This window comes from Oncorhynchus keta, chromosome 23 (genome assembly GCF_023373465.1).
Source record: "Oncorhynchus keta strain PuntledgeMale-10-30-2019 chromosome 23, Oket_V2, whole genome shotgun sequence".
In the NCBI taxonomy this organism is placed as follows: Eukaryota; Metazoa; Chordata; class Actinopteri; order Salmoniformes; family Salmonidae; genus Oncorhynchus; species Oncorhynchus keta.
This window is the reverse complement of record NC_068443.1, coordinates 30,065,848-30,080,642: the sequence shown is the minus strand read 5'-3', so window position 1 is coordinate 30,080,642 and position 14,795 is coordinate 30,065,848. Positions and strand designations below refer to the sequence as shown.

Below are 14,795 nucleotides of genomic sequence, written 5' to 3'. Positions count from 1 at the left end.
TTCTGTTAGTTGTCTTGGAAAATGTAATGACCTCTGTCTCTGTCCTATGAATTCCACTATGACTTCCACTATTCATCAATATTTGTATTAGCCACAAAATGCATTAATCATACATTGAACTGTATGATGTTGACATCACTTCTGTATTCTCTGTAATTCTTTCTTCATAGAGAAATGGATATTACTATTTTACATGCAGCACAACACAACTTACTTAGACATCAATGATGAGATACTGCACAGTATGTGGTGAATCAATGGTATTTGTTGAAGGGTTGAAGCCTGTATAATCTCTTGTGGACAGATCTGACCAAACTAGGAAATATTTTAGTTATGGGTTAATCGAGAGTAAAGCATATATAAAGTTAAGATTACATCCGAGTCAAACGGAAAGGATATTTTCAGCAGATAGCAAGCCTCCAGTAACTGTGCATAGATGGTGACATTTCTATTATGGCTCATTTTTAAATTTGTTTACATTAGTAGGCAAGGCAGGTAGGTTAGGGGCCCTAAGCCACAATTATTTAGACATTGTTTGAGCATATGCAGCAACAAGATAGAAGGGTGTGTGTGCATGGAATTAATGCTACCAATTAGAGACTGCAAAAAACTGTTCATCTGGAACATGTCTTGAACTGCGCTTTGAATGTCACGTTTGATTTATTTTCTCACACTGTTGCTCAACAGCATTGCTTCATTACTCAACTCTTTGGACTACTGTACTTCCTGTAATAAAAGCCACATCGTCCGGCATAACACAGGTCTGGTTAGAATTAGATAGTGGTCATGTCAGAAACAGCGCGCCCACATGACCAAACCCGAACTGTGGCAATATGAAGGAGAGCAGTTGACTTCGACTATCGATTACAACTATTGATTTACAACTTTCCGAAGTTTTCCCTATTGTGGAACGTCTTTTCATCTCCCAAGGAAATGTTAGAGTTTGTTTTACCTTTGTTGTTTGGCTTTTTGGCACTCTACTTAATCAGCGTGCGGTTCAGCAGAACAAGGCAAGTGGTGGATGAATTCCGAGTTTATTTGAAGTTTGTGGTGTTCGCGTTACTGTTTAGGAATATAACTTTCGCCTAAACACATTGAGCTGATAGTTGTTCAAGGTCCTTAAAACCACAAACATTATTTGTATAGCGTTCATGCAGGAGATTATTTGCACAAAGGTTATCAAACTGTTGTGTAAGAACATGAAGAAGATTTCTTGAGTGAGCGTCTTGTTGTTGCTTCATTTGAGTTTCAGCTACAGTAGCCAACAAATTATAACCTGCATCTTCATGTGAAAAGTTTTGACAATGTTGTAACAATGTAGCAACCATAAATATGACGTTTACAAATTTGCTGAAATGAAATGCGTTGTTTTAGGAATGATAAAATCTGCTTTGGCCAACGGCCAGATAAGTGAGAAATGTTTTCCCAATTAGACTGAAGGCTTACATTGTTAAAAAATACGATGACAGTGTAGCCTATGTATGCACTGAGTGTAGCTATATCCAAACAAATAGTCCTTTACCTTTTCTTCAGTGTTGTTTGCTCTATAAACATAGTTTTCATGATCTTAAATACCTTTATGAATGTCTTGTTAAGTTCCATTTGCTGCTGTTACTGCGAGTTCGTGGAACTGCAAACTCCTCGTTCGTCCCAAATGTCTCCCTATCCCCTATAGTGCACTACTTTTGACCAGAGCCCTGTCAAAAGTATTGCACTATAAACGGAATAGGGTGCCATTTAGGACTGCAAACCTACTGTGTTCTCTGTGAGAAGTAGGTCAGCCACAAACACAGTCTCTAAAGGAATTTCCTTCAGCAGTGTTTGCAATGGCTGGTCAACTCCCAGAGAGGCAGTTAATGAGGATCAGACCTGGTGGGTTCAAATACTATTTGAAATCTTTTGAATTATTTGAGCATTTGCTCTAGAGTCTAGACTGCCTGTAGTGCCAGATGGTGGGGTTTACAGTTTTGGGACTATTCTATTGGTTACATTGTGCCAGACAAGCTCATTCAAGCACAGATAAAGTATTTAAAATGATTTAGTATTTGAACCCAGTATAGTCATCATCCCCAGTGTTCCCCACCCCACCACGCTCTTCTTATCTATGCAAAAGGGAAGTACCTTGCTGTTGATAATCTTGAGTAAGAGGAACATGTTATGGATTGCATTTTGTTGTCCCTGCAAGCTGATTGCAACATTACTTAGTAATGGGTCGCAACTTCCTAGCAAATAGGGCCTCAACAGTAAAGGTAAATGGGATTCCATATTCTACATACAGTATCATCCTATTTTGTTTAATGTGAAGTATAACAAATGACAGGTCTAATTGATAAACACTCATTGCTGCAGTGTGGGCATCTGTTGTTATATTGTTACTGACGCATGGGGCCCTTATTCTGATGCTGTCCTCTCCAAATGTGCTCACTGCTGGCAGACACTATCAGCCTCCCTGATTGCTTCTGACAAGAGGCTGGCAGGCAGACAGGCAGGCAGGCAGGCAGGCGGCAGTGTGGACTAGGTGGGGGCACAAGCACAACAACAAGCAAGCCTGGGCTGAGACTTGTCAGTTTGAGGCCTCACAAATAGCCGATAGTCTCTCATGACCAGCGCTCTCCACACACTAGCAGGAGAAATGGAATAGTATCCCTTGGATGGATAAGCACACACATGAGTTAGTTTAGCACTGACATTGCACAGATTAGTATTGTTTTGTTGATTCTCATGCATTCTTTTGTGACACAGGACACTGTGCTCCGTGCTGCACCACGTCAGCTCTAGATACAGTATTTTCCTGCATAAGACGTTTTGTGTTTCCAAAAACAAGTACAGGACAGGAATGATGTTGAAATCTATGGTAACAGTTAGTCTATGTATTTGTTTTCAATGACACAATACTTTGTTGTATACTGCACCTTACAATGCTGCCTCTATTTTATCAGTATAATGACCCACTGACATTGTGTGTCTATAGGGTAAATATGGGAGAAGATGACGGGTAACATTGTGCCCCTAACTCAGTTACTGTATGCTAATAGTCTTGGCTATAGACTATATAAGCAAATGTCTCGCCAGCTCAACCTCGAACTGGTCAAATAAACCCTGACTTGTAACCATATCCTTAAGCTTCAAAAATCATTGAACAAATATTTGATAATAGCTTTGTGAATCTGCTCAGTTTGTATTACAGTTTTCTGTCCACTACTGCAAGATCTTCCACAAAAAAGGAGAGAGGATGTTCTTTGCTTAGCATTTGAGTGGAGTTATTATAATGTAAGGGTGTCCAGTGTGTGTCTGTAATGTAATGTAACACACATACACACCAACACACCCCGATGTTGTAAAGGCATTGAACCACTGGTCACTTCCCATTTCACACTGTATTGTTGTGGAAATTCAGTACTGAGAGAGACTTGGTCATTTCTTCAAACAATCATCTTTATTTAATATCGATTCATTATTACAATAATGAAACCGTCAACCCCACACTCTGAAGTGCGTTGCCGAGTGCTTAACTGATAAGGAAAAAGCTGATGTTATATAGGACCTAAACATGCTTAGTCAGACTGGTTCCAACTCTCATAAGCCACCTTGGTTATCTATACAGGATGGTGTTTTACCCACAACCTGGCTTAGTTTGTCTATGGAATGCCAGCATTTAGGTTTTTATCCATCAAGTCATTGTCAGCTCATGCTATCTCTAGCAAAACCCATTTTCCTTCACCCTACGCCCAGACTAACTGCAGGAAGCTAGAGTGGAAACCATCTCTTTAACAGTTGCCAGCCCAAGCTTCAAAATACTCCTCTCAGTTAACTCAGAAAGGGAGCGAGAGAGTCCTAAGAACCTTATTATATTTCATAAAACAACCATTTGGTGCCCTTTCCCACCTGGACAAAAGGACCACCTATGTGAGAATGCTATTCATTGACTACAGCTCAGCATTCAACACCATAGTGCCCTCAAAGCTCATCAATAAGCTAAGGACCCTGGGACTAAACACCTCCCTCTGCAACTGGATCCTGGACTGATCCTGATGGGCTGCCCCCAGGTGGTAAGGGTAGGTAACAACACATCCGCCACGCTGATCCTCAACACAGGGCCCCCTCATGATTGTGGACTACAGGAAAAGGAGGACCGAGCGGAGGACCGAGCACGCCCCCATTCTCATCGACGGGGCTTTAGTGGAGCAGGTTGAGAGCTTAAATTTCCTTGGTGTCCACATCACCAACAAACTAACATGGTCCAAGCAAGAAGGCACGGCAAAACCTATTCCCCCTCAGGAGACTGAAAATATTTGGCATGAGTCCTCAGATCCTCAAAAGGTACCACAGCTGCACCATCGAGAGCATCCTGACTGGTTGCATCACTGCCTGTTACGGCAACTGCTCGGTCTCGGACCGCAAGGCACTACAAAGGGTAGTGCGTACGGTCCAGTACGTCACTGGGGCCAAGCTTCCTGCCATCCAGGACCTCTATACCAGGCGGTGTCAGAGGAAGGCCCTAAAAATTGTCAAAGACTCCAGCCACCCTAGTCATAGACTGTTCTCTCTTCTACTGCACGGCAAGCGGTACCGGAGCGCCAAGTCTAGGTCCAAGAGGCTTCGAAACAGCTTCTACCCCTAAGCCACAAGACTCCTGAACATCTAATCAAATAGCTACCCAGACTATTTGCATCCCGCCCGCCCTTTTTTTTTACGCCGCTGCTAGTCTCTTATTATCTATGCATAGTCACTTTAATAACTCTACCTACATGTACATATTACCTCAATTACTTTGACTTGTATATACCCCTTGTATATACCCCTTGTATATAGTCTCGCTATTGTTATTTTGTAGCTCTTTAACTACTTGTTACTTTTATTTCTCATTCATGTTTTTTAAACTGCATTGTTGGTTTGTCACGCCTTGACCTTTAGAGATCCTTTTATTTCTCTATTTGGTTAGGTCAGGGTGTGATTAGGGTAGGCATTCTAGTTTTTCGTTTCTATGTTGGCCTGGTATGGTTCCCAATCATATTTAGGTAGCCTTTTCCCACCTGTTGTTTGTGGGATCTTGTTTTTGTGCAGTGCCTGTGAGCACTCCATTACTTCACGTTTCGTTTGTGTCTGTATTGTTTTGGTGAATTTCAATAATGAAACATGTGGAACTCTACACACGCTGTGCCTTGGTCCGTTTATTCTAACAACGAGCGTGACATGGTTAGATTAGGGCTTTTAAGTAAGCATTTCACTGTAAGGTCTATTGTTGTTGTATTCGGCACGTGTGACTAATACAATTTGATTTGATAAATATAACATCATCTTGTAATCCTGCTACACAGTATTTAAACACTCTATCCCTGATAGAGGGATAATATATGTACTGCTGTACATGTCATTCTTAGTTCATCTTGTGTAAATTCCCCCGGTGTACATATGTATAGATTGCGTTTTGATACTGCTAGAGTGCAATTGGGGTTGTTAATTTGCAAACCATTCTTGATTTCTTGCCATTTTTTGGTGTATTTGTTTTGTACATTTGACATTTGACTGCATTGTTAGGAGCTAGTACATAAACGTTGCCCTGCACCGCTATAACACCTGCTAACTGTGTTTGTGACCAATAAACTTTGATTTGATGTGTTCTGAAGGACCTGTGTCTGTGTGTGCGTGTGTGTGTTTGTTTTAAGGGCCCAGTGTGTGTGTTGCTGTCCTGTTGAAAGGGTCAAAACGGCCCCTTCCTTTCTTTAAGCTAACGCATGGATGATTTTTACTGCACACCCGTGCATGCACATACACGCGCATGCTCACACACACACACAGGCACACACACTCACATACATGGATTAGAAGGTAATATTTAATTCGATCTGTAGGATGGACAGTGAGAGAACAGAGCAGTGTTAGATGTACAGTGTTACATTTCCCTGGGAAAATAACCAGCCTACTCTTCCTGTAATCACTAAGCGATTATATTGCTATGCAGAACTCCCATGTTGCCTTCTTTGTAATTGTCTTCCATCTGTATTCACTTAAGGGTTGCAAAATTCCGGGAACTTTAAAAAAAAAAAATCTATGGTTTTCCCGAGATCCCAGTTGGAGTTTTCCTGGAATAAGCAGGAAATCTGGCATCATCCAACCAGGATTTCTGGAAAACCACAGAATTTGTAATAATTTTGCAACCCTACAGCTATTTATAGCTGTTTGAGTTGGATACGATTTGTAAGGGAGGGATTCATGCTCTGTCATCAAATTTTGCCTGAGATGATGCTCTGTGTTTTAATCTCAACTCGGCACAGCCACCCCTCAGAGCCTGGTTCCTCTCTAGGTTTCTTCCTAGGTTCCTGCCTTTATTGGGAGTTTTTCCTAGCCACTGTGCTTCTACAGTACATCTGCATTGCTTGCTGTTTGTTGTTTTAGGCTGGGTTTCTGTATAGCACTCTGTGACATCGGTTGATGTAAAAAGGGCTTCATAAATACATTTTATTGTGTTGTGTCTGTGCTCAATTCTCGGTCTTAAAATTCTTCCTTTAAACCTTGCCACCCAGCATCTGCTGTATTTGTCTGTTACACTGTATACTGTATGTGTTAAAAGAGAATAGATGTTGGGGATAGCTGATACGAGTCCAGCTTGAAGGTTTGGGAGACGCTCAATCACATGCCTACGCCTTGTATCTGTTACCAGTTCCTTTGTCCATAAGATCTCATTTGTATCTGAAACCGGTAGATCAATGCTTTATCTCTTATTTCATATGAAAGATTTTCGATGCATATATTTGTTGATGATATGACATGTTGTTAATCTCTTTTATAGGATAGATGGGGAGCCTCCACTTGTAAATGGTTGGATTCCATTCCTTGGCAAAGCTTTGGAGTTTCGAAAGAATGCACATGGATTTCTTGCAGCACATAAGGAGAAACATGGAGATGTATTTACTGTGCTGATTGCTGGTGAGGGATACTAATGTTTTATGATACATTTTAAAATAGTGTAGTTCTAAAAAATAAGCAATGTTCTAGTTGTTACTGAAATGGTTGACAAAATCTATCTATTCTATTGTGCTTATTACTTTGCTTATTACTTATGCTTATGATTTATGGGATAATGCTCTTTTAAAACAGTAAAGTTTTACACAGTACACGTGTTTCATGTCTATTGAAATACAATCCTGTCCTCGTATTTCCACTCAGGTAAATACATGACGTTTATAATGAACCCGTTGCTGTATCCCTACGTCATCAAACATGGCAAACAGCTGGACTTCCATGAGTTTTCTGACCAAGTGGCCCCCGTGACGTTCGGCTACCCCCCTGTCAGGAGCGGCAAGTTCCCCGGAATGGACGAGCACATCCAGAGGTCCTTCCGCCTTCTGCAGGGCGACAACCTCGATAACCTGACAGAGAGCATGATGGGAAATCTCATGCTTGTGTTCCATAAAGACTACCTGGATGGGGAGAGCGAGTGGAGGACTGAAAGTATGTACCAGTTCTGCAATTCGGTCATGTTTGAGGCTACTTTCCTGACCATGTATGGCAAACCTGCCCACACCAACAGACACAGCGGAATGGTGATGCTCCGACAGGACTTTGTCAAGTTCGACAACATGTTCCCGCTCCTCATCGCCAGGATCCCCATCTCTTTGCTGGGAGGAACCAAGACCATCCGGGATAAACTCATCAACTACTTCCACCCTCAGAGGATGTCTACATGGTCCAACACGTCTGGGTTCATAAAGGAAAGAGCAGCACTGTTTGAACAGTATGACTGCATGGGAGACGTAGATAAAGCAGGTATACACAGCCGATACACTGTCGTACCTAGGCTTATTTATATGTTTCTGTGATGTACTTTACCTTACTTCCTACATTTGAATATGTTAATCCATCTCGGTAATATGCCTTGCCACCATGATTTATAGGCCTAAGGCCGAGACAATAAGAAGACATAATGGCAGAGCAAATTTAACCACAACTTTGTTTCATCACAAAGCCGGAGAGCAACATCTATCCGGTGAAGTCCACAAAACATATAGCATGTAACAAACAGTTACATGACCTACAGCATGGTCCAGCAAGTTAATGATTCTGACATTTTCAGACTACTAAACAACTATTGATTTAGAACCATGGAGAGTTACCGCAAGTCTCAAAGAAAACAGGCGCTGTCTTCACTATTCGAGAACCATTTCGACTACAAGATTTCAACATCATCTGTTCACCTATAATTAGTCTAAAACAGTGACAACCAAAAGATGGTTAAAAAAAAAGTTTTAGTCCATTCAACGTAAGCTTAATTAGGATATGGCTGTCCATGGCACTGATTTCAGATGTGGCTGTCCATGGCACTGATTTCGGATGTGGCTGTCCATGGCACTGATTTCGGATGTGGCTGTCCATGGCACTGATTTCGGATGTGGCTGTCCATGGCACTGATTTCTGTGTGTGTGTGTGTGTGTTCAGGTATCTCCCTTTCAAGTAGAAAAAACATGTTGACTCACCCTACTGGTAGAAAAACGCCAATGCCATCCTCGTCTTTCATGTTGCTTAAACGGTCTATGACTCTGCCGTACAGTATACGCTCTTAGTTTTTGTTGTTCTAGGCTACCTGGCTAAAATGCTTGCTCGCTAGCCTAACTTCCTTTCATAGACAACGATGCGCCAGGCCAGCTTGTTAACATTAAGCTACTATATCTAGCTAGATGTTGAACTTCCATCCTCTCAGACCAGGGGCACAGTGTATGAATTTATGGTTGGTTCAGAATTGCTGTTATAATCATTGGCCAGTACGGAGAATTAAGTAAAACCACAAGTCCAAATCCCTATCCACATCCATGGCTAATTTAGGAAAGGGACAATGACATTTTGCTTTTGATGTGATGTGATTGGTGTGAAGAGAAATCCAAACTGGCTTCCTTTGACACTTTTTTTTTGTACACCAGGACCATTCACAGCTGTGCTCACTCAGTTTACCTCAATGCTGATTGGCTATAATAAAAAAAAAAACATTTTCATCAAAGGAGGCCAAATGCTTGTTGGCTTCCCTTGCATTCAATGCTACGGGCGGCAACAATGTCATACTCTTTTTGACCAGAAAGCATCAGACAGATGTGTTATGCATACTGAGACAGAGGGGTGCTGTTTTGATGCTAATTCCAGTGAGATACATTCAGCCTCTTGGGAATTGAAGTACATTTACGAAACACAGAGAGATGAAAGATACATTATTTTGTATGTTTCTTTGTTTGTTTTTTTGGTAAATGTTTTGGTGAAGCCTGGCATCCCTTGTCATCCATGAATACACAACACTGGTTAAGCTACACTAATGCTACCCTTAAGAAACATTAAATTACTTTGAAAAAGTAGTTCACTACATCCAAACTTCTTTGTAAAAAATTACCATTTGTAAATCTGAAATGTCGTAGACCTCAAATTGCAAGACAGATCACTTTGGGGTCATATGTTAACAGAATGTGTAGTTTAGCCTATTAAACACAAAACAGATGTTCAAGTAATAATTAGGCAGGTCTGATTCCCTAAAATAAAGGAAATTATTGCCGACGTACTGATCCTAGCCCAAGTTCATAGGATTTCACCCCGATCATGAAAATTTGTCTGGGACGGAAAGATTGTGGCGAAATTGTGTAATGTATACCGACATTACCCTTAACTTTACCATATACACTTATACCTACACAGTAATAACGGTAGGAACAATATGGTATTACCATGGAGCTGTATCTCTATACACCTACAACATAACATATGCTACTTTGACTTCAACCAGAACCTCCCAACCTAACTAATAGACACTCTTCTCTGTACCTGCCACAGCTCATCATTTTGCCATTCTATGGGCGTCGGTGGGAAACACAGTCCCAGCCACCTTCTGGGCCATGTATTACCTGTTGACACACCCAGAGGCCCTTGCAGTAGTGCGTGAGGAGATCCATTGTGTCCTGAAGATCTCCGGACTAGAAGCAGATCACGACCGAGACGTCACCTTCACCCGAGAACAGCTGGACAGCCTACTGTATCTTGGTAGGGTTTCATTGTATTCTGCTATATCTGGCTCATCATTGTTGCCTACTTTATCTCGGTAGATTATAATTGTGGTGTATTGTTGTTAGGTCTGTCTGCGTAGTGTCCAATTTGTCCTCAGCATTTTATGACTGATAGAATGTATAAATGTATTCCTCCTTGATTTGACTAAGTGGTCTTTTTGACTCAGCCCCAACTAGTATAGACATAGTTCAGTTGTCTATGGTAGTGTGGCTTTGAGAGGGCCTTCCAATCCTCTGTATAGCTGACTATGCATACATATATACCCATACGTCTTCTTATCACACTTCTACTGTATAGTGGCAGGTGTTCTATGTGTGGCTCTGTGTACAATTTAGGGCAAATCGTCCTGTCCCACCCCCCAACAAACCAGTGTCTGTGATTGTAGTAATGAAGCCAGTTTCAAAGGATCCCTCCAGACTCTGTACCTGTCACATTAGATCACACTGCTGCACCCACCATGCTGACTGTAGCCTCATCTCTTCTGACAACTGCATGCTCAGGGACAAATGCCACTAGTCTAGGCTGGCTGTGGCTCTCTCTCTCTCTCTCTCTCTCTCTCTTCTCTCTTCTCTCTCTCACACACACACTACTGACAATTTCATCTCCTCAGGGGAAGACAGTCAAATATCCATTTCACATCTGTTTGTTTTTATAAGTGATAGGGGGTTGGATGAGTCCTTAGTTACATTTTGGAATCTTCTCTCTTTTTTGACCTATAGTGTCTTGTCTCGGTTAAGATTGTAATGGTTTTAATGAAACACTGCTAGTCAGGATTCCTTGATGGATACATGTGGAAACAAAGCTATGTATGACTTGGTTACTCAGCTTGTGCTTTAGCCATAGCCATTTTGCTAGAGCAGTTCATATTGCTAACTAATAGCCTTCAAGTCTCCAAGCTTTCTCTTCTGTGTGAGTACATGTATGTAGTGAGCCAGTAGTATTGTGGCTACTCAAGTAAAAAAAAAAAGAAAGACAAAAAGAATAGATTGCCATGGGTTTTATTCTGGCCAATGTTGGTAGCAATAAAACAAAAACCCATGGTGACTAACTGAACCATTCTGTGTTCTGTTTTCAGAGAGCTCCATAAACGAGAGTCTGCGGCTGTCTTCAGCCTCCATGAACATCCGTGTGGCCCAGGAGGACTTCAGCTTGCGGCTGGAGGGAGAGCGCTCCATCGGAGTGAGGAAAGGAGATATCATCTCCCTGTGTCCCCAGAGCATGCACATGGACCCCGAGATCTATGAGAATCCAGAGGTAAAGAAGACCTCAGAATTCTGTGGGCGTTCTAGAAAAGCTGTAGGCTTTCTTCACTGTGCCTAGTCTAGTCTGGGAGTTGTATATGTTCTACTGTAGTGCCTCCCTCCACCACCCACACCACCTGCTATTTGTGTGTGTGCGTGCATGTGTGTGTGTTTGTCCCCAGGTTAGATTAATGAGAAGCATGCATGGACTGTGAGTGATTGAATCCACTCACTGGCCTTCAGAAGGTCACAACATGCATGCTAATGTAATCAGGGTGTGATGGGTGATAATCTTGCCATGATCGGTGACTGAACAAAATGGAATCTTTCCTGGAATATGCAATAAACAGGAAATATTACCCGTTGTTATATCACCCCTCTGGGGTGAAGGAGCTTTAAAATATAGGAGGTCGAAATAAGAATAGCCTGAGTGCCAGTCTGTGTTATCATGCCAACTCCTTGTCACTCCTTGTCATGCCAAACATGAACTTGGTTTGGCTTGACAATGACATCAATGGAGTTGGCAAGAGCATAACAAGATCTGGGATCAGGCAAATAATAATAATCCCGAAAATAATGCACTAGAAACATATTATTTATTACCCGTCCAACAGATGTACAAGTTTGACCGATACGTCGAAGACGGAAAGGAAAAGACGGACTTCTATAAGGACGGCCAGAAGCTGAAGTACTACCGGATGCCATTTGGCTCGGGCTCCACTAAGTGCCCAGGAAGATACTTTGCTGTGAATGAGATAAAGCAGTTCCTGTCTCTGCTGCTGCTTCATTTTGACATGGAGGTGGTGGAGGGGCAGGAGCCGTGTTCCCTGGACTCTAGCCGTGCTGGCCTGGGTATCCTGCTCCCTGCCACAGACGTCCAGATCCACTACAGACCACGTCAGGCCAGAGAGGAAGAGGGGGACCTCTGTATAAAGGAAGAATAGAGGGCTGAGCCCCATGCAGCTCATATGGAATTGTACTATTTTGTCATAGGTTGCGTCCCAAACGGTACCCTATTTATTCCCCACATAGTGCACTATTTTAGACCAGGGCCCATAGGGTCATAAGTACTGCTCTATATTGGGAATAGGGTGCCATTTGAGACGCACCCATGTATTTGACTATTTTCTCATAGACTGATGTTAACTCTATGGTTATTCACATGATAAGTTATCGACTTGCTAATTTGTCAATGTATTATATAGGCAAGCTCCAGCTGTGGGTAAGGCTAGTGAATCTGCTAGCTAGGAACCGTTTGTTGTTTTATTCCATAGGACATAATGAGCCAATAATTAGATATGGTTACCTGTTTTTGCTGTTAAAAACGATTACCATATCTTTTATTAAAATAAAATACAAATGTTTATTATTATGCCTTATATTATTACATAAGCTGTATCCTACAGTACAGTAGTTGAATCAAATAGTTAAACTATTTTACAGGGTAAAGCACAATGTGATTATAGCTTTATGTATTAGATGGTGGTGTCCCGAAACATTTCTGATGACATATTTATTCGTATAATAACAATAACTTGACCATTTTAAAGTTATACATTCAAATGTCTTTCCTATTTCAAGACACTAACAGGATACTTACTATTTACTATTCATGAAATCAAATAAATTAAAACCAAACAAACCAGTCTTGCACATAGCTGTAATTGTAATTTTTTTTTACATCTAAAAGTGACCTATATTCTTTTAATGGGGTCATCGGAGTCTGCAAGGTTATCAACTATGATCAAAGACTAATTGTTTTGTTTGACAAGCTCACTGTGGCGATGACTTGCCGATCCTTGTTTGAGCATGTTGTCTTCCTTGCTACTGAAAAGACCCCATTTATGTTTGTTAGGCTATATGGCTGAGTTTTAGTATTTAGGGGGAATTTAAACCAGACAATTAATAACAATCTTAAATGGATGGAAATAAATTGTTGATAAATTGTGACTTTCAGATGTTAAGTGTGGTTGTACATACACGACTTGGAATATAATGCAGAAATATAGACCATAACATCTCTATTATATCACCAATACAATTTATTCATCGAACATCATCGAATCAAACTGAATAAAATGAATAAAGGCCTACATAATGGTCAAATAAATAGACTGGACTTGCATTGTAATTTGTTAAAGACAAATTAGCCTCACCATTTTGACCATGTTATGGAGCTGTCATTTCGTTTGGCGTTGCAAAAACAACAGCTATTTCGATACATAATCACCATGAAATATATAACATCATATACAGTAAGAATCCATATTTTGGTAATGTGGTTACTTCTCAGTCAGTCACGCTGGTCCCATCAATTCATCAATTCAGTTGTGTGCATGAAGCTTGAAGTCCCCTGTTAGTGTCGTCGCCCACAACTGTTCAAGGTTTATGGTTGAAGTGTTTATTAAAGAGATTTGCATTGCTATGGAAAGGGTCTGGAGTCCCAGCAGAGAACGGGTATCCTGTCTGCTGGTCATAGAGCCCTAATCCGGGTGCACCAGATGTATTCGCCGCGGTAACACCGGGTCCATGGTTAAGATAAGTGACAAGTCTTCTCATCTCTTCAAGTGCTTGCGCTTGCATGAGGATGTAGTTTTTGGCGAGGAGCAAAGTGGCTATTTTGGATAACTTCCGTACGGACGGGCTGTGCGCGTAGGGGATCACCGACCTCAGTTCATCGAGCGCGTCGTTCAGGTCATGCATCCTCCTCCTCTCACGGGCGTTAATGTTCAGCCGCAGCACTTTCTGCTCTTTGTGTTTCTTACCTGCGTCACATTTGGCCATTGATGCCATGAGCCTTTCCTCAGGAAAAAGCACCATGTCACTCCTGCCAATGCCATCACTGTCATCATCCTGACTCTGCTCCCCGCCACTGCTCTCCGCGGCTGCTGCGGCGGCAGCGGTGTGTTTTAAAAATTCTCCGTACTTTACGCACAGCGATTCAGATGGGAAGCCAAGTGTTCCCGCCTGAACTCCGGCCATTGTTCCCGGTTGTGAGTGCTCCTGATCAAAACTCATGGGTGATTGTCGATCTCTGGGAGAGGGAGACAGTCCTATGCTAGAGCCCGATCTGAAAGAATCCATCCTTTTGCGCCCAAACGCTGGACCTTTGTGAAGAACTTCTCTCCTACAGAGTTCTGGTGTGCGCAGTCCTGTTAAGTCAGTGGTCCCACCCCCCACTCTTTCTCGACCACTTGTGATTGCCCTGGATTCTGCGCGCCACTTTTTTGATGTTACACTTATCCAGTGACGGTTTAATATGATACAGTAAAGTGCGCCCTCAGAGGTTCACCTTCAGGAGATAATAAAATACATTAGGAGACGCAGGATTATGAGGCAGGCAGTTTTCTACTTGATTAACTCCAGACAGGAGTGAGAGGTTTATTTTATGGACCAAATGGAGAGACAACAACCCATGTGTAATAGGCTACATGGGGGTGCTATTGACCATCATTAATGTTAATGTACACTGTGATGACAGGAATGATGATCATGGTTGCATCCCCTGTCAATCTT

The 14,795-nt window shown here is 41.8% G+C and overlaps 2 protein-coding genes and 1 long non-coding RNA gene across 3 annotated transcripts in view; 1 reads left to right on the top strand and 2 right to left on the bottom strand.

Annotated features, from left to right (window-relative positions):
* LOC118402139 (uncharacterized) overlaps positions 1-1,651 on the bottom strand; it is a 19,544-nt gene extending 17,893 nt beyond the window's left edge. The window contains exon 1 of the long non-coding RNA XR_004829436.2: positions 1,576-1,651. This is a non-coding gene — a long non-coding RNA (uncharacterized LOC118402139). The remainder of the gene's footprint in view (positions 1-1,575) is intronic.
* Positions 706-13,393, top strand: LOC118402137 (cytochrome P450 7B1). Its single transcript, XM_035800073.2, has 6 exons — positions 706-1,010; positions 6,791-6,927; positions 7,168-7,767; positions 9,808-10,014; positions 11,114-11,292; positions 11,894-13,393. Exons 1-6 carry the CDS (start codon positions 934-936, stop codon positions 12,221-12,223), a joined length of 1,530 nt encoding a protein of 509 aa, XP_035655966.1. The 5' UTR covers positions 706-933; the 3' UTR covers positions 12,224-13,393.
* Positions 13,312-14,795, bottom strand: LOC118402138 (class E basic helix-loop-helix protein 22-like). The gene has a single exon (XM_035800074.2). The coding sequence runs from the start codon at positions 14,361-14,363 to the stop codon at positions 13,659-13,661; it is 705 nt and encodes a 234-aa protein (XP_035655967.1). The 5' UTR covers positions 14,364-14,795; the 3' UTR covers positions 13,312-13,658.

Excerpts from the sequence above, each read along its gene's own strand:
- LOC118402138 (XM_035800074.2), bottom strand. The coding sequence starts at position 14,363 with ATGGATTCTTTCAGATCGGGCTCTAGCATAGGACTGTCTCCCTCTCCC.
- LOC118402137 (XM_035800073.2), top strand. The coding sequence starts at position 934 with ATGTTAGAGTTTGTTTTACCTTTGTTGTTTGGCTTTTTGGCACTCTAC. Across the intron at positions 6,928-7,167 it reads ATTTACTGTGCTGATTGCTG|GTAAATACATGACGTTTATA; the intron begins GTGAGGGATACT and ends ATTTCCACTCAG. Across the intron at positions 7,768-9,807 it reads GGGAGACGTAGATAAAGCAG|CTCATCATTTTGCCATTCTA; the intron begins GTATACACAGCC and ends TACCTGCCACAG.